Source organism: Adelges cooleyi, unplaced genomic scaffold, assembly GCF_023614345.1.
Source record: "Adelges cooleyi isolate 19-005CV unplaced genomic scaffold, UGA_ACOO_1.1 ACOO_flye_CR_arks_rails_tigmint_CR_PRNA_306, whole genome shotgun sequence".
NCBI classification, from domain to species: domain Eukaryota; kingdom Metazoa; phylum Arthropoda; class Insecta; order Hemiptera; family Adelgidae; genus Adelges; species Adelges cooleyi.
In genome coordinates this window covers 1,214,443-1,235,734 of record NW_026095977.1, presented here as the reverse complement: position 1 = coordinate 1,235,734, position 21,292 = coordinate 1,214,443, and the positions used below count along the sequence as shown (strand labels likewise).

The 21,292-nt window shown below is 39.4% G+C and overlaps 1 protein-coding gene across 7 annotated transcripts in view; it reads left to right on the top strand.

Annotated features, from left to right (window-relative positions):
* Positions 1-1,077: 1,077 nt before the first annotated feature.
* Positions 1,078-21,292, top strand: part of LOC126839584 (MAP/microtubule affinity-regulating kinase 3-like) — a 31,260-nt gene continuing 11,045 nt past the window's right edge. For 3 of the 7 annotated variants that reach the window (XM_050574970.1, XM_050574972.1, XM_050574969.1), the window contains exons 1-7: positions 1,079-2,276; positions 2,671-3,690; positions 16,792-17,086; positions 18,617-18,666; positions 19,297-19,482; positions 20,487-20,679; positions 21,007-21,227. In XM_050574970.1, coding sequence (XP_050430927.1) covers positions 1,731-2,276; positions 2,671-3,690; positions 16,792-17,086; positions 18,617-18,666; positions 19,297-19,482; positions 20,487-20,679; positions 21,007-21,227 — 2,511 coding nt within the window. In that variant the 5' untranslated portion in view covers positions 1,079-1,730. Of the gene's footprint in view, positions 2,277-2,670; positions 3,691-16,791; positions 17,087-18,612; positions 18,667-19,296; positions 19,483-20,486; positions 20,680-21,006; positions 21,228-21,292 lie in introns of all 7 variants that reach the window. The other 4 variants (XM_050574968.1, XM_050574974.1, XM_050574971.1 and 1 more) reach the window with 4 other exon arrangements.

Genomic DNA, 21,292 nt, shown 5'->3' with positions numbered 1-21,292 from the left:
ATCCGATAAGATAAGTAAGTGTTGTGATACGATGAAGAAACCTTTGCACGATTACTATTAAGTATTGACCAGGTATGATTGCAATATTAAAGTATTTCAATAAAATATGCATTTCAAATACATTATTGTGTGTTTTACGAAATCGGTTACGAAAATGTATTTTTATTATCTTACTTTAACCTGCGTCTACTTAATAAGTAATCAAATTACATTTTCCTTATTAGTCTTTCTTACTTTGGGTAACTTTTAATTATCACGGATTTTTTTCAGTGCATAAATGACTAAAAGTAAAAATTGTCTTTTAGTTTATTTGTTTAAGCGTTGTAGTTCCAAAACTTTGAAGCTACCATCAAAATGACCATATTACTTTAAAGTAAATTATTATTATTATTTTGTTTTTTGGACAGTTTTTGAATGTGAGTAGTGCGTTTTTAAAAGTATTAAAATTAATTATATGTTGCATGTACGGGTGGGCTGATTGGTTATGGTTAAGTTCGGTGTGGTTAGATTAAGTTATGTTAGGTTTGGTTAAGTTCGGTGTGGTTAGGTTTGCTTAGGTTAGGTTAAGCGCCTACCACCTAGGGTTGGTCGATTTAAACAAAAATTTAGGGTAGATAAAAAAATAGTATTTTATATTTACTTTCGAAACGCGTAGGCCGTATATAACATAATAGAACATCAGTCGGGGTCGTTTGAATTCCAAATATATAATATCAATTGTACTACTACTATTTTGTGTATTGCATATCGTTGGTATTGCACACCAATAATTACTTCCCTCCCCTCTCCCCGGTATCCGACCGACGAACGGTATTGTACGTATTTCGTCCCGTCGGACGACAAATTACATAGTATTATTTCAAAGTCCATCGCTCCGGCGTTTGGCCACACTGTTCAACGCGTCATCGGGCGGGACGTAGTAGTCGCCGCCGTTATCAGTGGCGGCAACGGCGGCGGCGGCCACCGATTTTCGAGTGGGAGCGCGGACGTAACGAAGAGGGGAAACTTAGCGGCGGCGGCCGCGGCAACGACGGTCGACGTCGGTCTCCGCCGCTGCCGCGACCCAGGTTTGGCTGGCGGCCGCCTGTTCAGAATCAGTAGTTTACCACGCGCGACCGACGATAGATATCGCTGTCCGACCGTTCGTCTGTCCGTCGAGCAGTGTGCACAACGCGGCCGTCCGCGAGCCGATAATTGTTTTCCATAGTATACACTTATAGAAATAAATAAATAAATATTTAGAATTGTTTAAGGTTTGATAATAGTATTATATTATTATAACATATTATATTGAGTGGCGGCCGTACGAAGTGATCGTCCGTTGCGACACACACACACACATACGTCGTTAGAGTGTTTTCGCGTGTGCCGCCGCGGCCGTGCTAGTAATAATTTTTAGTTTTTTTTTCGTCGTCGACCGTGTATGCTGCGTTTGTATACCAACATATTATTATACATATATCGTGGGGCGTATACGTGCGTTCGGCTTGTGTGTATGAAGTAACGATATTATAGTCGTCTTGGTTATTATTATTTTTTTTTTTTTTGTCAATAAAAAAACAATAAAATATTTTTTATTTTGTTTTATTACAAAATAATCGTGTCGCAAGTTTTGAGTGGTGCGGCGTCCGCGTCGGATTGTCGCGGTGTTTTATTATTATCAACGCAGACTGTGGTGGCGGCGGCGGATGTGACCGGCGTCGGCCGCTTGACGACCCGCCACGGACAACATGGACGACGACGACGATTACAGCAAGACATGCGGTCCCGTGCTGGTGGTGGACACGACGGGCGGTGGCCGCCGGCGTCGGCTGGAAGAGATTTTCGCGCCGCCGCCGTTGAGCGTAAAGTCCAGGGAGATGGACAACCTGCTCGAACTCGACGAGTCGGCCGATAGCGGCGACGGCGACGACCAGCAGACGCGGCCGCAACAAGAAGCCGGCAGCCGTGACGAGAACACCAAGGAGTCGGCCGCTGCGGACGACGACAACGTCCGAACCGCCAAAGTCGTCGAGCTGGCGTTAAGTCCGCTGGTGCAAGCGGTAGTTGTGGCGGAGGTGGCGCAGAGCAAAGCCGCGGCCGACCTGGTCAACGACATCAACACGAGGTTTTCCAACGATTACGCCCAGACCGTCGGCGGCGGCGACAGTTCGACCACGGCCACGCGCAAAGTTTCCGTGCGCGATCTGTTCGCCCCGCTGACCGTCAAGTCAAAGGAGATGCACGACTTGCACGAGCGAGACGCCTGCGAAGAAGACCGCCGTCGAGATCAAGAGGTACATCAAATTAAATGCCTATTAATGACATATTTGTATTAACAATGTTATCGCCGCCAACAGACTCGTTCGGTTTGCCGTTTTATTTTTAATTTTTCAAAAGCGCCTCGCTCGCGGTTTTGCAGTAAAATTGTGTCATTTTGTGTATTGCAAAAACCCCGACGACGGTCACACCCACCCACTTGGCGTTATCTTTCTCGAAGTCGGTAAGATAACGGCCGACGATTCCTCCTCATACCACTCGACATTACATTACTTTTTTTTCTCTCGAGTAGTTTGATAAGCATAATATTTTTATTTAATTTAATTCGGTTTAATCCCTACGAGTCTGTAAAAAAAAAAAACGGTTACAAGATAATATTTTGATTGATTGATTGTCGTGTGTGACTGTTAGGACGATGGCGGCGACCAACGGCGGACGTCCGCGGGAAACTTGCAGACGCCGGAAGAAGACGAGCGGCGAACGCCGACAAAAGACGACAGCAGAGCGTCGACGCCGGCGGTGGCGGCTACGAACAAAAGCGATGACGGTTCGACTTCAACTTCGACTCCGGCGGCCGCCGACGGTGACGCGTCCGAAGCACCGGCGGTCAACGGCGGCTACAGCCGGAAAGGTCCCAAACCTGCGCCGATAACGGACAACGCACCCGTGGTGCCGGTGGACGACACCGGCACGCCGCTAATACGGTTGAGGAGCAAAAAGTCCATAATGGAGTCGCGGTTCGGACTGCATTCGGTGGTGCGAACGTGGGACGACGTGTGGAAGTCGACGGCTTGGGCAAAACTGGCACCGGAGAAACTCAAGCGGTCGCCAAAGCTGGCCGCGGCCAACGACGCCAAGTCTTCGTTGGTGACGGCCAACGGGCAGATCGCCGTCGACACGTTGAAGAAGAGCCGGTTTAAAGTGGTACAGATCGAAGACTCGGCGGCCGCCGGCGGTGGCAGCACGGACAGCGGAGGCGGCGACGGCGGTGGTAGCAGCAGCAGCAGCGAGGCCGGCGCGGCGCTGCCCATGATTGAGAGCAACCTCAACGAGCTGACCATGGTCGAGTCGGAGCTGAAGAAACTGGAGCGCGAGCACCACCACCAGCGCCGCGAGCTGCCCGCCGGCGAAACCGAACAGACGGGCGGCAGCGGCGGCGACGACGGCCACGACGACGGCGAGAACAACAAAGTCGGTTCCCGTGCCGCCGAGACGCACTCCAAGAGGCTGGGTTGGCTCAAGGCGGCGTTCCGCAGACGCAGCAGCAAGTCCAAGCCGGCCGACACCGGCGCGACGGTGTCTTCCAACCCGCAAGTGACGCAACAGAAGCAGCGGCCACGCGGTACCGCAGGAAGTCGGGCCGCCGCCGCCAGACAACAACAACAGCAGCAAAGGAGACGCCGCAGTGCGGGCGGCGCGAGCGGCAGACAAGTGAGATTTTTGGCTTGTTCCAAAATTAGTGTTAGTGGATTGGAGGGGGCGGATATACTTGTAATCAAAAAACACAATTTTTAACTCAAAAAATCGGTAAACGCGCGCGCCAGTCTTTAAGTATGTTTTTTGAATGTTTTATGGTTCCACGTTGAATCTGGTTTCCAAGACAAAACACAGGCCATATGTGTGGAAGTCTGTAGGAAATATAATATTATCATGTCTGTTGTGTACGCTTTGTCTTGAGCATAAGATAGTGTTATGTTTTAAAAACAAAAAATTATTTATCGTCAAAAAAAAAACGTACGGTAAGACACATATTAATATAAACGTATGTATTGTATTCCAATAGCAAATAGTATCTGTCGCCGCCGCCCATGAAACGCTATCGTTTGTGCGTCGAAACGGATTTGTATAATTTAAAAATAGTTATCGTTTAGTTGTAGGAAGTGAATACAACAACGTTGTTTCATCGTTTTGTCATGTCAAAGGCACAAGTTGTGTTTTTCAAAATGAAAATAAAATAAAAACAGTTTTTAGGGGGAGGGGGGAAATGGACGAATAATAATGATTGTTTTTTTTAATTGGACGATTACAAACTGTTTAATTTGTCTCGTCGGCAGTGACGACACATACTTGTTATTAATTATTATTGTTATTACTTAATAATAATAATGTGTCACAGTGCAAATTATTTTGTTTGACGTCCCAAGCTCGGCGCTCGTCAACAATATAATTAAAAATAATAATATGTAGCAATATTATTCCAATTTCAAGGCGGCCGTGTGTGGGGCTGTGTGGAATAATTTTGGATCCAAACGATGTAGTATTATAAGTATGTCGGTTTGCGATAATGATAATTAAATGCAGTAGTCGTTTTATGGTCTCTATCGGTTGATAGCATTTTTTTCATGTATGTACAACGCCAGAGGGGGCCTCTGTGTCTATAAAAATAATATCAGCTATTCAAAGCGTATGTCGATTCGTTTGGGTCGTTTTACGATTAAACGGTTCGGTGTGGTACATTGTGCACGTTACAGAAAAATAATAATTTGTATAGTTTCACGGCTTGTGTCGTCCAAGTGGCCTTTTAGAATACATTTTTTTAATAAAAAAATAACACCACTAAAACTTTCCAAGTCTTGTGGTTTTGCTTAAAATAACAAGTGAAAAAACAAAAAACGCTGTTTCCGGACCGACAAACTTATCTCCTCGCCGGTTAAACGCGCCTGAGATTTCGAAAAACTTGTGTGTTGTGCTGTTTTTGAATTTGGGCAAATGCTCAACTCAAAGGCTAACGTTCTCGGTATTATTGAACCTCTCCCCTCCTCTGGCCGCCCCTTTTTTGGGCGTAGGCGTCTCGACAATACGCCCTGAATACCGCCGTCGCTCTTGAAGCAAACTTTAATTGGCCACACCAAAGGAGCCGCTTTTAATTGAAGCATTGTATATAGTAGCTGTGTGAAGTTTTGCCACGGCACAGTGGCCGCTTGCATTCATTTGTATAGTACAACATGATATTATTATATACCTATTGTTCTTTAGTGCGTCTAATATATTATAAAGTGTGTTTATTTATAGTGTCTTAAACACTGTGTCTTGAAGATTGAATTGTAGGTATGTCGAATGAAGTAAACTGTAAAAAAAAAAAATGCGTTTTTTGATTGGCCATACAAAGGCAATGTAGTGTGACTTGCACGGCTTCTATTCAATTATGTCCGATCAGACTTATCCGAACAACAACAAGAAGAGGACCCTTCTGATTAGACTTTGCATATGAAATGGTTGAAGTGTATGAAGGAACAATTAATCACACTTGTAGGACATTTTTTTTTGGTTTATATCATCACGCCCGTCTCTTAATTTATTAAAATAAATTGCCAATTTTTATTATACGGTATTTATGTTTGTGTGTGTGTTATTTTAGTAATTTATATGTTAACTGAAACGACACAACATTATTAAAAACAATTCCGAGTGGGCGCGCTGATGCGTTTGTTGATCTGAAACTTTTTTTAAACGTTTATAATTATTTATTATATATTTGTTTCTCTTTTTGTTGTTTCTTTGTGTGCGATTAGGCGAAACGTACTTGACGAAAAATCACCGCTGTCGCCATCTTGTTATAGCTGGGGGGGATTCTTCCTTGCTGTATAAGCTTCATTTCCTTTGGTGTTATTTTAGGAGTCGCGTGTGTGTGTGTGTCATGATGTCGTTTTGTGTGTGTTTTGCATCGTTATTTACAGCTTCTGCCGCTGCCGTCGCCCTTAAGGGTCTTCTTTTGTTAAGAAATGGCTTCTTTTATTTTGCACACACACACACACATGTTCTACCATAGTGTTTTTGGCGTTTAATTGTATTGTTTGCCGCCGCTTTTGTTCGCAAACAATTTCACCCAATCAAAAATTTCAATTGGCTCGGCCAACAAACGTCTTGTGTTTTTTTAATTTATCAATCTTATTATTTATTTATTCCTACTCGTCGTCGCGACAATAATAACAATTATTATTATTATGCCAACAACGAGCGGACTTATTATATTTTGGTGTTGATTTTCCGTCACGTTACCGGTTGGGCGTGTACCTATTTGGCATCTTATATAACAAGAAGCGATATTATATTATTTCATCAACCTAATCAAATTGTTTGAACAAACCAAACCGAGAAACTGCGATAGTAATTATTATATTACTCACTGTGTGTTAGTTTGTTCTAATAATATTGGACTTTTGCTTTTCAATCACCGCCGCCGTCGCCGCCTTGTTTGTTTGCACGATGTATGTTTTACTTGTGTTTACATATATAAAAATAATATTATTATGACATATTTTAACCACCGACCAATAATTGACCGCGCGCAAACATACAAAACAAGCCGTTGCGCGTACAACGTCCAAAGCCCAATAACATACACACACATACAATACCCGTTTGAACATTAACATAATAATATTATTAACACACAATACCGGTCAGTCGGTAAACATAATAACAATAATATAATGTAATGATATTATGTACTCGCGCGATACCGTTGACGATGATGATAATAATGTTGTTTGTTAAATGTGCAACTGATAATAATATGATATTTTGTAAAATAACGGTCATTGTCTCGACAGAACAAACAATATAATAATATGCCGTGCGATGAATACCAATCTGTTATTTATACACACAAACACACAATATTTCTGCAATCTACCTACCATCGTCATTGTGTCCGGTTATCACGTGGCTAGCTCGACAAAAGGTTATTGTTGACAACAAAAACAAACACAGTGATAACAGCTGCTTCTGTTGCACATGCTACCGTGTTATCATTACTTCCTCAAAGACAATACACGTGTTACCAACTTGCCGGTCACTTTAGCCTGTAGCCACTTTAACCTTTGGCGCTGTTATCATAATATTTTCGGTCAACAAATCGCCGCTATCACGTCGTCGTTATAATTCCAACGCGACCGGCCGCGGACACCATATTATTGTAACCGCACTCTAACCACAGTGGTAACTGCGGTATAGAACAATTATTGAATCGTTTTTCGATGATAGTTTTTAGACTTATAGTTGTGCAAAAATAATCTCACGGATGTTTTACTTTGACCGTCGAACGACTAGGTTATTGTCCGCTTTGGTAAGTCGATTATTTTGAATATTAACCCTATCGTTTTTTTTTTTTTTTGGACAGAAATGTTTCAACATTTTCCTTTCATGCTCGACGTTTCTTTTATTTTTTTTTGCTTTTAGTAAAATGCCTCTATTGATTTATAGCTGTACTACCGTTGATTTTAAAATTGTTTAATTCGTACAGTAATGGCCTAATAAAAACGAATTTATTTTTAACCACACCTTATTTAACATATTCTAAAATCGACTAGGCTTAAAGCTAAGCTTTCGACAGCGCTAATGACTTGTTGAAAGTTAAAGTCGCCAATGATTGTTTTCTGGGAATATTGTCTTGCTAGAAACAACGAAATTGTTGAAAATATTTTTTTAATAATAGTTTTCCGCCTCCGTTAACATTATCATAATATGTATGTACATTCGAGTGAAGTTAATACTTGAAGTGGTTTAAGCCGCCAACCTCGAAAAGTTAGTAGTCGCTTAATGCACGATTTTGTTGTTGCGCAGAATTAAAATTCCCTTCTCGTCGTCGTCGTTGTTGTTGTTGTAAATCATTTCCAGTCGGTTAAACAAAGCTTTCTGGGCCGCTGTACAAATGCGCGTCGAGTTTGCCAAACGCAGCCGTGTGGGTGTGTTTGGGCGCGCGCGCGCGGTCGTTATGAGGTTGCCAAGTTTTTTAACGGTAGTTTTTTATTGTTATATATATATATATATACACCTATGTTTAGCTATTGCTTTTTTAACGGAGTTTTTCTTAGAAGTTCGGAAACGACTTGACTTTTTAGCGAGACCACAATGTGTGTGTTCGGTTAGTAAAATTCACCGCCGCCGCTAAAGCGATAATAATAATAATAATAATTTATGTTATTATCAATGTATAGTAAAATATTATAATAAGGTATGTGTGCGAGCGGCGCGAGTTTTATCATCACCATAATAATATTATATTAGCATCATAAAATATATTACATTTTTTTTATTATTATTGTTACGGTATATTATTATAGTAGCACACGCTATGTATGTTGGGTTGGCCTAGGTCAATACGTGATGATGGCAGTCGACGAGGACGTGTCGAGTCGAGAAACGCATATTATGTCGAACAACTTGTGTTAAATAAACTATCATTATTATTTTTTGTCGAGAAAAGGCGTTGAGCTTTTTTTCTATGCTCAAAACGCGTCGCGAAAAATATATTAAAACAGGCAAATGTATTTTTTACAAACACATTGTGTATTGCAGTTTTTTACTAGGTTTTTTTACCGTTGACCTATATTGCCATTTTTTACCTATATTATCACAGCTATAAAATTGCTGCCGTGTGTCCGATTTAATGTGTTGTCGCTGTGGTTACCCTAAGGCGTGGTGCTGCCAATCGGTGCCAGGAGCTAATTTTTTTCTTTTTCTCAATTGGGTCAACGGGGAAAGAGAGAAAGAGAGTAGTGAGAGAGGCGCAAAACATTTATTTACCAAGGAAATTTAATATGTAGTATTCAACAGCTATGGGTAGACATATATTTTTTTGAAAATGCATTTTATTGCATGAACAAAAATGTTACAGTGTGATAAAAATCGATATTTTTCCTCGAATAAGTTATTTCACATTTTGAATATCAAAAAAGTTCCATAGCTTTTTAATATTTAGTTGCAAAAGTAACATGTACAATTTTCGAAAATTTCAGTTAACACCTTTAGCCATTGAAACCCCTTCAATTATTTTACCGTGTTTCTTCTTTCGACCTAGCCTGCGGGTTTTCCCAATATTAGGAAAGTTTGTGCAAAAGAAAAAAATCCCAAGCCAAGATTAGAAGGCCTGTGGGTTTTACCTGACGAATATATTTTGGTATTGACCTAGAAATATTGTTTTTATGTGTTAAGTTTGACTGATAACAGCGAAAAAAAACTTGTAAGACTTGACACCTGAAATCTTATACTCGACCAACCACTGTACAAACATCTGCACATAGTCGTTGTTTTTTTGCTAAAAATCATACATTTTTCCCCAATATTGTTCAACCAAAAAGCAGGTCAGAAACGGATAAAGCTTTAAAAAAACATCATATAGAATATATTTGTTAAAATTGTGTTCATTTTTCAATACAATACTCTCAAGTCTTTTAACCGTTAAAAAGTTCAAGTATTTTTCTAAATTGTTATTTTTATTGCTGTTTTGTCTGTTTAAGTTATGGACTATAGTCGATCATTATTATTATTTATTATTATATCAAAATATGTCAATCCGAACATTAAAAAAAAAAAAACGCTATAAAATTTATTGTTTTGACTCTATTCCGCTTGTTTATTGTAACTTTAATTCGGTCGTTGGACACGGTGTTTGTTCCACTGATTTTCCACCTTATCCCATTTGTCGAGTAAAAAATAGGTGTTAATCGGTACAAACAAGGTCAAAGGCTCGTGAAGTCGTTTTAATCGAACATTTTTGTTTATTAACAACAATAACGTTGTTTACCTCTTTGGTAATAATTTGTTTGACGTGTGATACCAATTGTGTAGCGTGTATCCTTTTTTCCCTCCTGGACAACAATACAAAGTCATCCGATGAACTTAGCACATATTCGTTGATAAGCTTATGGTAACAATTAGGTATAATCTTTCACAATTTGATCTTTAAAATTTATCACGTGAATAATATAGCCGCCAACATATTGTTATAATAATATTTATGATGTTGTTATAATATTGTTATGTTATTTTGATGAATATTTCAAAAGGGTTATTCATAAATACATATTTTTTTTATACTCTTAGACAACCAAACAAATTTCAACAACAGGTGTTTTAGGGTTATTCCGAAAACAAAGGTTTTATAGCGTTGTTTATGAATACAAAAAAAAACTCACATTTAAACTTGTAATTTTTGTAATTAACCAAAAGTTTTTTGGGTCTGCTTTTAACTCGTTTTTTTTATCTGTCTGTATTAAATGTTTGATATTCAACCAAAAAGTATGGATTTCCTTATTGCACACGAAAAAATTTGGTCGGACTATTTGAAATAAATCTACGTTTTTGCCAACTATTTTGTTGTATTTAAATACATGTATATGTATATTAAAACCTGAATTGTGCGTTTTGTATGTAAAAAAAAAACTGGTTTCGTTGACAATTTTTTATAATTTTTCCTTCTTTGATGTTTTTTTTATACACCTACAGCTTTTAATAAATAATAGTTTTAAATGAAAACTATTATATAGTGGGTTATAAAAAAATATGTATGTATTTATGTATATATATATGTATACAAATAAGAGTAGATTACATTTTTTTCTCATTTCAACAGGATAACTGCTGACCACACATAGTAGGTACAATTATAATATTATAATGTAACGTTTATAAATAATTATCGTGGGCAATGCGTTTTGCAAATACACAAAACGTTGGACAATCAAACCCGTTGCATAATATATTACCATATTATATTAAAAAAATAACAATAATAAGAAATAGCTGTTGAACATTGTGTAGTCGCCGTTGTGTTTGTTTTAAACGATGAACTCCATGACCGTTTCAAATATAAAAACGATGATTACATATTATCATTATTGTTATTATTATAACATGCGCTACCTATGTTATTATGTACAATATCGTATACACAGAGAACAGTCTGAAAAACCTTCAAAGGTATATTATATTGGCGTGTGTGTATGTGAGTGAGGTTTGTAATGACTAAAATAATAATAATAATAAAATATGGTTGGGATAGCTTAAGTATTATACATAAAAAACGTTATGGTGACACTTTTTTGCGTTTGTTCTCTTGGTCACTTCAATTAATATAATATACTAGTTAGCCGGCGTTTACGACCGTAACGAGTCGGCTTGTAATTACTGTTGTGCATTAGTAGTAGTTGTATGTATTACAAATTAACTAAACACGGTCGGGTTTTTTTCTTTTTGAATGATTATTGAGACTGACAAAAATAGCTTTCTTTTTTAAACATATAAAAACACAATACGCCCAAACCGGCCAAAAATTAATTACATTTTTTTAGACTATTTTTTTCAATACTTGTTATAATTGCTGCCGTTTAGCACTAACGTACCTACATATGTATGTAGGTGTATATTCGATAGTAATTAATATTTTAGCCTGTAAAACAAAGCGCACGAAACTAGTTTTAAAAATAATAGCGTTTAGGTCACGACCAACTGTCGAGAACCGCTTAGCAAACCGGAAAACCTGTGTTATTTTTCCTCGTTTTTGTGTGAAACTGCTGTATGGTTTGTATTATGAATATACTGAGAAAATATTTTTAAAATATCGGGTCATAAAAAAGAAAACATGGGAATAATTAATAAAAAAAATTCTATCGTTCAAAACACTTCATCGATTTCAAACCAGACACGGAAAACAAAAACGAAAAATGGGGGGGGGGGAATTGAGATCTGTAAATAATTTTAAAAAAAAATCCAATATTTGTATACCTTAACTACGGCTAGTAATTAAAAAAAACAGTTCGGCTTGTTATATGCAATTAGAATTTAGTATCGAACAATGTTAGCTTAGTGTTTATTCAGTGATGATTTATAGTTAACCCAAACAAGTACATCTTTGGTTTTTGGAATAATATGCTAAACGTCGTTTGTGCAAAAAAATGTATTTATATATTTTTTTTTTGTTTATATGAGCTACTAAAACCGAAATTCGCGTTGACGTCTTCCGTCGTCTCAGTTTTGAGTACATGAATATAACAACAATATTACCTGTACTTGTGTGTTCATCCGGTAATTTTATTATTACCACCTACACACAGTTTGTCTATAGAAAAGTAAACATTTGATTTGAAGGGGAAAAACGTACAATTAAATAAATATCGGCCGGGAAATTGTTATAAAATAGCGTTTTATATTCTTTTTTTTTTTTCGCTTATCGACAAATGTTTTCACATTTGGAAAAAAAACCTTGAAAATTCACGCGTTTAGATTGGCCGGCCGACCGTCGTCGAACAGTTTAATTACCAGATTTCCATAAAATTCACCACATGTGTGCTGAGGCCTAAACATGATGGTGAACAACGCACGAGTGACGGTAAAACATATAAAAAAAAGGCAAAAAATATTATATCAGATGTTAATAATTATTATCATAAAAACAATAGCGCTGCGTTTAACGGCTCTATAAAAATGACTGTTGTCGATCGGTTGAAAATGAAATTACCACTTTAACCACTACTATAGGTGTATAGTGTAGTTTACATAGGTAATATTATGTATGTATTTGGTAGTTTTCAAGTCATCACAGAGGAGTTGAGTGTTCTAGCAACTTGTCCGAAGTTGGTTTTCGATAAACTTTTCCAATCTGACTAATTCTGTTGCAGTCCCGAAAGTCGACGGGTAACTTTGTTACTTTAACCTGGTTACTTGTATGCAAATTCAAAGAAAGTTTCTCCGGAAGTACATTTACTTACATCTTTTATGTATATAATTATATATATCTGGCCTTTTCAGTTTTTGAGGTTATGCATTTTTGTTTTTATATTTGATTTGTTACTACAACAGCGCTGAAGTTTGTCGAATTGGCTAATATTTTTTTTATCGAACGGTTTTTGTAATTTTGTTTTCGAATATTAAACTTAAAATAAAAATGTTAAAAATTTCAAACGCATCATAACGTGTCACGATATTAAGAGTGGTAACTATCGGTGAACTTTTTACAATTAATTAAGTCAGGTTAGGCGTGGTATGATTTAGGAGGAGGAATCTTAGTAATTTTGGTTTAAATAATATTATATAAAATATAGTTGTTTATTTACGATTCGTGTGTCGTTTGAAGTCCTATATATATAATTATTAGCTTAACCCAAAAATGGTATAAATAATCGCGCCTAAACGTTGTCAATATCATAATATTATGTGTCTGACGTCGTTTTAAAAAGTTTAGTCAAAGTTTGTTGTTTTTTTTGGTACTTATACAAATATTTTTGTAAATTCGTTCAAGTCGTTTATGTAATTGTATTATTTTCAGCCGTTTGTAATAAGTATGTGTAATTACTACCTCTTGCCTCGTCATATTATCATCCTAACTCTATTATCATTCTAACTCTTATTGTATTACAGTAGGTACACAACAACGACTGGTACAGCGCAGTATTTTATTTGCCAATAATTTTGTCTTGTTTATTGTACCGAGCTGGTTTCATAGACGAGAAACGTCGTCGTAGTGTTGTTGTTGTTGTGTGTTGTCGTCATCACCAACGTGTTTCGTATGGCCCCCAAGGACTTTTTTTATATAATAATATATAATATGAGAATATCATCATTATATAATATATATATTTATGTTTTGGACCTTGTGTATGTGCGGTGTTGTTGTCGTCGTCGTCGTGGTTTGCAGGCCGAATGATAAACCAATCGAAGCCTTTATTTTTTTTTGTTTTCGTCAAAACGATTATTTTTGTTTAGATAATATTATTATAAAGTACACAATATATACGTATATATGTATAATTAATTTTCGTATTTTATGCAACGCTGTGAGATATACACCGCGCATTGTTATCCCTGCCTCCCCCTTCCTTCGTCCGGACCAAAATGTCCGACAACATCAACAATAAAAAAAAATTAAATTAAATAAAGATTAGGAACATATTTATTACCGTCGTGTGAGAGGTTCTCACGTGGATTTTTTTTTAATACAACACACTATTTGTTTTTGACGTCGTCCGGTCGACCGGTTAGAAGAGAAAGAGGTATAATAATAATATTATAATCGAAACGGGCGTTTTTTTTCCCGTGCCGTTTAGCTATGATAATTACGATTATACAACGGTGTGTCCACCGTACGTGTGCTATGCAAGTATAAATTTATTGCAAGTCTCTGTTTTTCCAATGCAAATATAAATATACTTTGAATGAAATCCATGTTGTATGTATGTATGATGTATATGTGTGTGTAAAATATGTACATAACGCACTTATGCACTTAACATATATATATATATATATATATATATATATATATATGATAGTATGTACATATAGATACGCCCTAGGCCTACGCGGCGGCGTCGCATGTACATTCTTTATTGTACGTGTCGATATTATTGGCCATTTGCATATTATTTATTATTATAATGACGTGCGTGTATGTGTACTTGGGTCGCGTTAACACCGCGGCCGTTTCGTTTGTTTATTTATTTATTATAAAATACGGTTATTACCATTATAAAAATGGATAATCGCCGCCGGCGACGACATATAATATTATAATGTGAAGAAATCTCGCTGGCACGCCTAATGGAACGGCCGTGAGTAAAATCACCGCCGTACGATAATCATTACCAGGGGATGGTGGGGGTGAGTTTTATTTTCCCCTTCGAAATCGTCATTCGTCGGAGGTATTATGAATAGGAGGCGGCGTCGGACGGTGCTGGCGTTTTATTTTTTTATTTTTGGACGTAGCGCAAACATATTATTTTCGTCCGGCGTGCGTGTTGTACTACACACACTGGGTTCAGTATTGGTTTACCGAAGCGGCGGCCGTCGCGTCGTACGGGGGTCAACCAAGGTTATTGCTATACATTAGCCCAACAGCTGTTTGTATGTACGCGACGTCGCGTACGGCGGCGGCATATGTGTCGTGGCCGCCGCATCTTTTCTCACGAATTTGTTTTGTACTTGGGGATTGCGTAAGCGGCGACGGGGGTGGACACCACCGTTTGTGGACCCGCCGCTTGTGTATGCACCACCTGATAATAATAATAATAATAATATTATTTTTAATAATAAAATTGTCGTCGACGGAATACGAAAATGTCCGCGCGACGCCTACGAGGTGGTGGCCAACGCCGAACGATTTGTACGTTGTCTGTTGGTTATCGATTTTCCCGCGACCTTGGGCGGCCGTCGTCCTGCTTGTACGCGGTTACACGGGCGTCGTCGTCAATCGATTATTCGCGTGGCCGACAGAGAGCGCCCACCGCCGCCGTCGTCCGTCGACTGACTGACGGCGGCGGCCGCGCGCGACACAAGTGTGTGCGCGATTTGTCGTCCACCGTGCGGCCGTTTTTTAGCGTTTTTTTGAGTGGCAGTGGGCTGTCGAGGTGGTCGCCCGGAGAAAGCGCGATTAATCGTCGCCGGGTGTTGTTGGGACACACACGGCGGCGGTCGGGTTGGAAAGAAGGGGAGCGCGCGCCACACCGAAAGAGAGAGAGACTTTAACGTTGGTGGGAGTTGTATGTAATACACTAATATTATGTAGTCCGCGTTCGGTGGTAGGAGGTTTCTGCAACAATCCGTTACCAGTTGTTCCGGTTGCTGCTGCTGCTGTTGCCGTAGCCGTCGCTTGTTCAGTAACGGTACAACATCGGTCGGCGGTCGGTGGTGTTATTTCAATAGAAAATATCGTCTCGGTGCGCGTTTAACGAGTACACACCAGTGGCAGGTGCACGTCCAACTACACCCGTTTTGGTGTCGGGCGTGCGATACATTTGTCTTTGTGCCGCCGCCGCACGCTTATGCCCGATCGGTCGCAGCCGCCGCCGCACGGCCTTACCGGAAGATGAGCAGCGCCTCGGTGGTCAGCTACGCGGCTTGGATGCGCCGGCAACGGATCGAGGGTGCGACCGACGACGTCGACGACGACGATGACGGCCGGACCGCTGCAGCCGCCGGTCCCATGTCGTTGCCGGCGTACAACGAAGCGGCGGCGGTGGCGGCGTCGACCACTACGACGGCCGCCGCGTTCGCCAGCGGCAAGTACACGACGGCCGTCACCGGCATACCCGTGCCGCCGTCGTCCAGACGTCGCGTACCGCAGCCGTTATTACGGGTAATGTTTGACATACACACACACACACACACGTTAGAGAGCCGTGTGAATAAAATGTATAATAATATTATTATTGTTTGGTTTTTTTTTTTTGTGAGAGTGTCTTTCATCGCGCGTTAAGCGAGCAAGCGTTGTTGTCCTCCGTCGACGCCGCCTCACACATCCCCTCCGGTTTCTGGCCGGTGACGGACCGTGTCGCCGCGTAACGGTACCCAAAACCCGTGGCGGTACCGGCGGTGGCTGCGGCTGTGACGCGAACGGAAAATCTGCGGTGAAAACGGAAGAAAAAAGAAAAAAAAAACATGTATTATATAAATAAAAAATTGTGTTAAAAAAAAAACCATCATTAGGAGCAGCGGCCACACGGTGCCGCACCGCCGGCGGTGCGTGTCGGCGGCGATTTTCACTCACCCGACCCGTGACGCGGACGTCCGCGTTTTTTACACGCCGCAGACCCAAAGCGGGAGGAAGTGTGTAGTAACGGCCGCTGAAACTACCGCCGCCCGCTTCCCATCCCCGCCTGCTATTATTGTTATTTATTTATCTACCGTCCGTGTAACAGTAGTAGCTAGCTAGCTCGTATGAAATCCTATCCTCACAACAGCCCCCGCCCAATTGTAATTATAAATTGCCGTTGTAGTGTTATCGCTAATGTTTGTTTTGTTTTTTTCTTTCCACAGACTGGCGACGGTACGGCCGCTGGAGCGGTGCCTTCGGCCGCGGCGTCTTCTGTCGGCACCCGGGGCGGCAGCACGCGGGCCTCGTCCCGGAGCAGCCGGTCCGGCGGAGTCGCTGACGACTCGCCCGGTGGCGGCGGCAGCAGTGGACACCATCACTCGTCGTCGTCGCAGTCGCAGCACTCGTCGTCGTCGCAATCGCAGCACATCGGCAAGTACAAGCTGCTCAAGACCATCGGCAAGGGCAATTTCGCCAAAGTGAAACTGGCCAAGCACGTGCCGACCGGCAAAGAGGTGAGTCAGTCGTTCGGTAGAGAAAGCCGCCGCGGCGGTGATAAGCGAGCGGCGGCCACGTTTGAGCGACCGCCGCCGTCGCCGCTCGAGTGGTAAAGCGCGGGTCGGGTGCGGTTAGGTCGCAGATTTTTTCGCCCAAATCGCGTGTCCAATTCGAAAGTAATGATAATTCGGTAACGCGCGCAAACCAGCGGCGGTGGAAACGTCGCCGCTAAGATATTAAATAAGAAATCTTCGACGCTAGCGTAAGTGCCTAGTCATTGTCGGTTGATCTGATTTTTCAATGTCTATCTGGACCGTTCATTGACATGGTTTAATATCATATAATATAAAAAATGTAGTCTAAACTAACCTAACTCGTTACAATTCTCGATAGGAACACCGTTTGTGAGTTACAAAGTTACTGATTGCGTTCAAACCCAAACTTATATTAGAAAATACAAAAACTTGGTTTTCAAAACTTTTGTTTCATGTTCATAAGTTTTCTTACCAATCATAATTTGTTATCACTATCAACACTCGTTATCGGTTTATCATCTCTTATCAATATCGCTTCTTCTATCGGGCTTGTTTCCTCTTATCACTGTCGCATATCTCTTATCAGTCGATTTCCAATGGTACTACAATTCTTATCACGCGGTGTCACTTTTACCGAAAGGGGGTGGAGAAGGGGCAATAATATGTTTTTGTTGAGTAACTGGGTTGTATGATAGTAGAAATTGACCTACTAAGTTTTTGCCGATATTGTAGGAGTCAACGGTGATGGGTGCACAGATATAGGACCAACACTGTTAAAGCGGAGTAAAGATAATGGTCTATTAGAAACATAGTATATTAGCGTGAAGTGGAATAGATTGGATTGGTCACGGAGAAATGTATTAGCTGGGTTCGAATTGTAATTTGTACCTACGTTTAATTTCATACAAGTTAAAAGCGATTACGAGTAGTAAAAAAAAAAATGTAATAAAGCACAATATTAAGGCGGCGGTGTAGGAGGTCCAAATTCTTTGGCACGCGGTATAACAGACATATTTTTAATCTCTCTCGCGCGCATCTGTCATATCTCAACTCGCAGTGCCAAAATTTAAATTCCCTTCCTGTTTATAAAAAAAAAGAATATACAACGTGTATATTTGGTTGAAAACGTCCAAAAATAATACTACCGCGGCGTGCGTTAGAAAAATGATACTTGAACACATCTCCAGAGTTGGCAAACCCCACACCCCGCCTAAAAACAAAAAAAAAACCTACTCATTTTTCTCTGTAAACTGTTGGATCCGTCCATACGTCTTATGGTACCTAAGAATGTAGAATATTAAACAAGAAGGTTTATGTTATTCAGTTTTACCTCCCCTCGAATTGTCACTGATCTCTCTTATCAGCGTTTCTGCAGTCAGCTGTTTGTTATCACCATTCGGTAAGGTTAGGTTTTTGACAGACCCCAGCCATAAGATATAATAATATTATTCATGTTCATGAGAAAAATAAATAAATAAACGGGTTTGATTTTATTTATTTTTTGTTTTTTAGGTAGCAATCAAGATCATCGACAAGACGCAGCTGTTGCCGGGCAGTCTACAAAAGGTACGACGCCTAGTTTGTTGTTCTAAACAATAAAAATATGTCTAGAGAGCGGATTTATAGGTTTTAAAAAGTTAAAAATATCATACTGATTAAATCTTATGATATTCACTTAATTTTCCATTAACACCCAAAAGAAATATGGTTAAAAAAACGTTCAAACTTAAAAATAATTATTAATCGTCAAAATATGTTCAAATTTAAAAAATATATTTTATTCCACAAATTCTCTGATCAATAATACATTTTTTACCCCCCCTCGTGAGACTTATAAATATATTATATATATACGTTTTATCATATTTTGTGCTTATAGTAATTGATAACAGATTTAGTCTAAAACATGGTTATGGTATATGGTATGTGGTCACGACTAGAGGAAAAGAGTGAAACGCCATTATTACCGTTGCAAACCAGTCGTGTGACATTTTGAGTATCGTTTTTTTATATGTTATATCATTTTTTTTATCCCCGTCGAGCTGTGTGTGCATAACTGTCGGTGACTGTGTTATAATATGTAAACACACGAAAAATCCGCTCTCTAATTTGGTAATGATTTGTTGTTAAGTGACCTAGTTGAGCCTAACCTATACCTAGTTGCTTACTTGATATTGTTTTTTCTTTTCCCCACAGCTGTTCCGCGAAGTCCGCATCATGAAGATGCTCGATCATCCCAACATCGTCAAGCTGTTGCAGGTGATCGAGACCGAGAAGACCCTGTATCTGGTGATGGAGTACGCCAGCGGTGGTGAAGTTTTCGATTACCTGGTGTTGCACGGGCGCATGCGCGAAAAAGAAGCACGGGCCAAGTTCCGGCAGGTCCGTACTTGCCACAACAGACCACACACAATAACAACGTTCAGGAAATGTGCCAAAAACCGACTTTCATAATTTTTCACTTAAAGATATTAAATTTAAAAGTACAACCAAAACAGAGGTTAGGTGGGGCTAGATCGTAGGATCAACGTGTGTCAAGGACACGATAATATCTTTACTATAGGACCCGGAAGTTTAATAATAATGCTCTTAAAACTACTCAAATAATCACTTAAACGTTTTTAAATATATTTTATTTTTACTTTTCAAGTGTTTTACGTCGAGACACTAATTTCATTGGTACTTATAAATAAAATATGCTAACATATGCAAAACAATTTGTTTTAATTTGGGTTCAGTAAAATGTAGTTTTTAACTTCTTAATCAATTCACATTAATGAGAAAAATTATAGATTTTTTTAACACTAATAAAGTAAAGAGAATCAAATGTATAAGCGACCATTTTTCTACAAGTGACTATAATTTTTTTTTTAAAACAAGTATCTGCGTTTGTCTTAACAGTTAATACATTTTCCAAAAATATATTGAATAAATCTAATTGAAATCTTCTCATTAAATGTATAATTTTTAATTTGCTCTGCTGTAATATGTTGTAATAATTACTCATACTCTTTTTATTCTCATCGCTATATTAATGTGTTACTAAATGATATCAGGGGTAACATACGATTTTGCATTTTAAATGGGTTTAAACTAATTTTGAATTCGATTTTTTATACATCTTAAAATGAGAACGGTCTACAAAAGTTAGTGGTCTACAAAAGTTAGTGGCATAGCTTCCAAGACAATGTGACAACGTCTACCCACTTTTATATTTTAATTTAAATAATGTTTTTTTTTGTGTACCAATTTTAAGTACAACATTTTTTTTAATCGTCAAATGCACCTTGAGACTCTGAGATAGTTGTTATTGTTGTTGACCTTATCATTTTTTTTTTTTTTTTGAGGAACTTTATATGACGTGCTAACTTAACTGTCAATTGCAGATCGTATCGGCCGTCCAGTACTGTCATCAGAAACGTATCATTCATCGGGACCTTAAGGCCGAGAATTTGCTGTTGGACGCTGAGATGAACATCAAGATAGCTGATTTCGGGTTCAGCAATGAGTTCACCCCCGGCGGCAAACTGTACACGTTTTGCGGCAGCCCCCCCTACGCGGCCCCGGAGCTGTTTCAAGGTAAAACCGTGAACATTTTCATTAGTAGCCCAGATGAAAAGCACTAGAGTTAATTTGAAAATTATATTTTACTACTAAAATTCTTAGTTTTCTTAAAAATAATTAGTTCAGAAAAAAAAAACAAAATAAACGCTTAAACAGAATTTATGTTCAACTTAAGACGCTACGTGTGATCATACATGAATTTAAGCTACACGTAGTGTTGTCAAAAATGCTAGTTGCATCGCTGTGTTATTGTATTCAAACTAACTATAATACTTGATCGTAACGCCTGGTGGTGGTTATGGGCTGACTTTAATTTTGTCATTTATTTTTTGATTTCTATAGGCAAACGGTACGACGGACCCGAAGTGGACGTTTGGTCTCTGGGCGTTATCCTGTACACGCTGGTCAGCGGATCTTTGCCGTTCGACGGGTCCACGTTGCGAGAGCTCCGGGAGCGTGTGCTCCGTGGCAAGTATCGCATACCTTTCTACATGTCCACCGACTGCGAGAACCTGCTTAAAAAGTTCCTCGTGCTCAACCCTCTGAAGCGCGCTTCCCTCGAAGTGAGTACACCAGTCGATCGAAGCAACAGCCTGGCCTACACGAAAAACACTTTTGATCGTTGAAA